General features: G+C 34.0%; 1 protein-coding gene across 1 annotated transcript; it reads left to right on the top strand.

Moving 5' to 3' along the window:
- Positions 1-432: 432 nt before the first annotated feature.
- On the top strand, positions 433-1882 carry LOC107461990 (protein VASCULATURE COMPLEXITY AND CONNECTIVITY). Its single transcript, XM_016080541.3, has 3 exons — positions 433-597; positions 1083-1288; positions 1475-1882. Exons 1-3 carry the CDS (start codon positions 493-495, stop codon positions 1650-1652), a joined length of 489 nt encoding a protein of 162 aa, XP_015936027.1. The 5' UTR covers positions 433-492; the 3' UTR covers positions 1653-1882.
- The last annotated feature ends 2854 nt before the right edge of the window (positions 1883-4736 follow it).

Raw genomic sequence — 4736 nt, 5'->3', positions numbered from 1 at the left:
ATCGATATATCGATTTTACAATTGTGCTTATAGCAACTAGCAAGAAATAAAATATGAACCCCCATAAAAGGAGAATAAATTAATAGTATAAAGTAAGCACGTATTAAAATTTAGAACACAATTATCACAAATTTACACACTGATTATTTAGGATAATATACGGCGTATATAAATGTAGATGTGGATACTAGATTTATACCTATAGCCACGCATGCTATATACTATGAGCTGGTTTATACCCTACTTTCCTTGCACTCTATTGAACGAATCCAGCACTCCGGAGAAGAAAAAAATAAGACACAAAAGCATATTAAAGTTTATTTGTACAGTTTGGACAAAAGAAACTTTTCCCACTTGTTTCAACTTCTTCTTACTCTTCATGTATATAAATATTATTGCCCCCTACGTATCTTTTCACTCCACTATACTATTTGTCAATTAGTACTTGCCAAGAAGCAAACCAAAAACAGACAGCTAAATTCTTCCACAACAATGGCCCCTACTAGATCAACAGGAATTTTTCTTTGTCTCCTGATTATAATTATGGATGTTGCAGCTGGGATTCTTGGCATAGAGGCTGAAATTGCACAAAACAAGGTATGCTGCGAGATATATAGATTTTTTAATGTTGTATTTGGTAACTGTCTGTTAGAAATATAATCATTCATGTTACTTTCTCTTATCAGTTTAAATTTTTGAAATGATTAGTGATTTCATAATATGATATCTATGTCTGAAAGTTTTAGAATTTAACCTTTGAAAAACTCTAAAAGTGAAAAAATAAGTATCACACAAATAAAAATAAAAAAAATTTAGAAAAAATTAAATAAACCCAACAAGAGATCTTACCTTTTTCTTTTAGTTTAAATTTTTAGAACGAGTAATTTCATGACACTGTCTTATGATACAAAATGAATATAAAATACAAAATCATAAGAATTTTTACCTCATCAAAATAAGTTTCTATGTCACAATATTACTATAAACATATAATAAGTGTATTCAAATTAAAGAACTACCTACTTTAATGCATTGAAGTAAATGTTAATTAAGAGACAACAATGATTGTGTTTGATAAACAGGTTCAGCACTTAAAATTGTGGCTATTCGAGTGTAGAGACCCAAGTCAGAAGGCCTTTCAAATGGGGTTGGCTGCAGCCATACTTTTGGGGCTAGCCCATGCTATAGTCTGTTTAATGGGTGGCTTAAGTTGCCTTTGTTCTCAACAAGGGATTAATAGGGCTTCTTCAAACAAGCAAATTTCCATGCTTTGCCTTGTTTTAGCATGGTAATGTCTCTCTAGCTCCATACCACTTGATTTAGAGTTGTATTATTTGTATTCACTTTTTTGTTTATTCCTCGGCCTGATATACTAAGGACTAATCTGTCGAGCTTGCAACTTTGTCGGAATCGGTCCAATATAAAATAAAATAAGTATACAAGTGTTTATTGAAACCATATTTTTGTTGGTCAGGATTGCATTGGCTGTTGGAATGATCTTGCTGGTGATAGGGACAAAATCAAACCACGGTTCAAACGGTTCTTGTGGATTCTCACACCATCACTTCTTGTCCATTGGTGGCATTTCTTGTTTTGTTCATGGCCTGTTCTCAGTTTTATATTACGGTTCTGCCACCGCCACATTTAATTAAGTAGTGTGTAAGATAATTTCTCGAGTGCTTTATTGCTTTTGATGAGAGTTTGTTTATCTCTCTCTCTATATATGGCAAATGTGTCCAAGCCATTCATACTAGGAAAAGAAAAGATGCAAACTTTTTAGGTATCTTGTATGTCTTTCGCTATTAAATTCATTTTTAGTTATTAATTCGTTCTTTTATATCCAATGAATTTGTTGTAATTGTAGCAAAGAGATTAAGTAAAAACTTGCCACAATAAAATGTACTTTTTCTTATATATTTTTTAAAGATTCTTTTATTTATATAGGTTTAAGTACTGAAATCGTTCCTAAAGTCTAGGGTAAAAATCAAAATCGTTTCTGACCTTTTTTTGTTATTAAAATCATCCTCAATATTACAAAACGTTATAAAATCGTCATTTTCTATTTTTTTGACCAAATTATCCTTAACTATTAATAAAAATAATATTTTAAAAAAAATAAAATCTCACCCCACCCACACCCAACATCCCTTCGTCTCTCCCTCCACCCCAAACCCACCCCCAATTCCATCATCATCAGTTCGCCGCCCCTGCGTCCAACCCACGCGCCGCCACTTCGTTCTTCCTATTTTTTTTCTTTTTTTAATTTTTGAAGAACATATACATGATTGATGATAGATTGTTGCTAATTTTGTGATTATTTTGAAGAACATATACATGAAGAAGGGGTGAGGGGGTGAGGAGTGGGGGGTTACGGTGAGGGGTTTTGTGACTGACTCTGTTTCTTCCTCTGCTTTGCTTGAATTTTTGCTTCTGAAATTGTAACTTGATGATTATTGAACTTTTGGATCTGAAAATTGAAATTGTAGTTGATAATTATTAAATTATTGTTTATTGAAATTGATGTGATTATTGAAATTGTTATGCTTCTTCTGCTTCTGATTTTCTTGTTTTGTGAATGTTGTTGTTAATTTGTTTTGTTATGAGTAATAAATAGTGAGAAAAGAGAGAAGGAGGAGGTGGAAGGAGTAGATTGGGTGAGGGGTGAGGGGTGAGGGAGTGGGCTAAGGGGGTTACAGGAGGGTGAGTGAGGAAGTGGGATGAGGGAGTTACGGAAGGGGAGGAGAGAGGAGGAGGGAGGAGTTTGTTTTAATTTTTTAATATTATTTTTAATTATTTTTATTAATAATGAAGGGTAATATGATAAAAAAATAAAATTGAAGTGAAAAAGGACGATTTTATAACGTTTTGTAATGTTGAAGATGATTTTAATAACAAAAAAAATCGGGGACAATTTTAATTTTCACCCCAGACCTTAGGAACGATTTCAGTACTTAACCCTTTATATATATGTTAGCATCAAAGTGAACATCTTAATTTTCAAGAAATAAGAGAAATACTGAACAATCTTCATTCAAGGATGAGGATTATTGATAAAAATGACTAGGCCATTATTGGTAAATAGCATGGCATTGTTGAAATAATATAACAGGTTCATTTGAAAAAAAGAAATTACTGATAACATTGTTATAATTGTTTTGTAAGTAGCTTCTACTAATTTAGTAAAACCTTTTCAGGATTTAAAAACTGTCACATAAATTAAATTTTCTTATTTTGAGTGGGCTATGTAATTATTTATATCCTTTATCAAATTTCTTTAATCTTGTGTCGTTTATCATGATTCATGATTGGATGTCGATTATGAAAATTAAATATATATAAAAAACACATTATTTATATTTATATATGTGTGTAAAACGAAATTTCTAAATTCTTTTAAAAACACAGTTAACTTTGAATGGTATTAGAAGGATGCTGCTGATAGTAACTACACTGAAGATTGAACTAAACGTCCCAGATAACGGTAACAAAGATTACATGTTACAACATAATTAAGATCAAAATGTGTATCCTCACTCATTTATTGTTTAAGCTGAACTAAAGTTTTATGTTCTAATAACATTCAAATAAATTAAGAATAAATATTTAAAGTGATATCAATAAATTGAGGTAATAAGTCGCCATAACTCCTAAAAAGGCAGGAGGATTGGGTATTAGGGATACTTCCTGTGCTAACATGGCGCTTTTGGGAAAGTTGGTATGGGATTGTCTAAACAATAGTGAGAAGTTATGGGTGCAGGTTTTGAAGCATAAATATCTCAGGAATCAATCTGGTATGAACGGAAACAGTAGAAATTCTTCATCGGCTACCTGGAAGAACATTGTTAGTGCCTATGAGCATCTCAAGGAAGGGCTTCATTGGAATATTGGAGATGTCCACAAATCAGTTTGGTATGATGAGTGGACTCCTTTTGGTAAACTTTGCAACCTTGTTCCTTATGTACATATTTCTGAATCAGATTTCATGGTGGCTGACTTGTGGAAAGGGGTGTCTTGGGAGGTTGATAGTCTTACCACGCCTATTCCGCATGAGATTAAGCAGTTTATTTGTGGTCTGAGATATCCTAGTTCGACTGAGTTGGAGCCACAGTGGGAGTGGTGGCCTGCAGCATCAAAAAAGTATAGTGCAAGGGAGGGTTACAGATGGTTATTAAAGAAAGCATTAAATTGGAATGCCAATAGTAATTGGAACTGGTTGTGGAACACAAACATTCCAGAGAAGTTCAAATTTACTATGTGGCTTGGCTTACATGATGCTCTACCAACTGAGACCTTTCGATTCAAGCGGCATTTAGCTTCTTCAGATATGTGTAAGAGATGTAACAAGGCGCAGGAGACTATGGAGCATTGCCTTAGAGACTGTGAACGATCAAAGGCAATTTGGTATATGTTGGATCCTAGTATCCTGGACTCGACGACTGGTACTGCTCTTGAAGAGTGGTTTCGGAAGGCCTTGGCTAACAATGAGGCGTCCTTTGGTGCAGGGCTTTGGTGGGTATGGAGACATAGGTGCAATGACATATTCAATACTGACAACCCTTGGACAGACCACAAGGTTGTTGCCTTGGCCAGAATTACCGCCAAGGACTTACAGGTTTACAGGAATCGAAGCAATGCCTTTAGGTCTCTCCGAAATTGCCTGTGTTGGGAACCACCGGTAGGTAATAGTTTTAAAGTTAATTGTGATGCAAGCTTGTATATGGATTCAAATTTAGCGG

The sequence above is a fragment of the Arachis duranensis genome, chromosome 8, assembly GCF_000817695.3.
Source record: "Arachis duranensis cultivar V14167 chromosome 8, aradu.V14167.gnm2.J7QH, whole genome shotgun sequence".
Classification (NCBI taxonomy): Eukaryota; Viridiplantae; Streptophyta; class Magnoliopsida; order Fabales; family Fabaceae; genus Arachis; species Arachis duranensis.
This window is presented reverse-complemented; position numbering and strand designations above follow the sequence as displayed.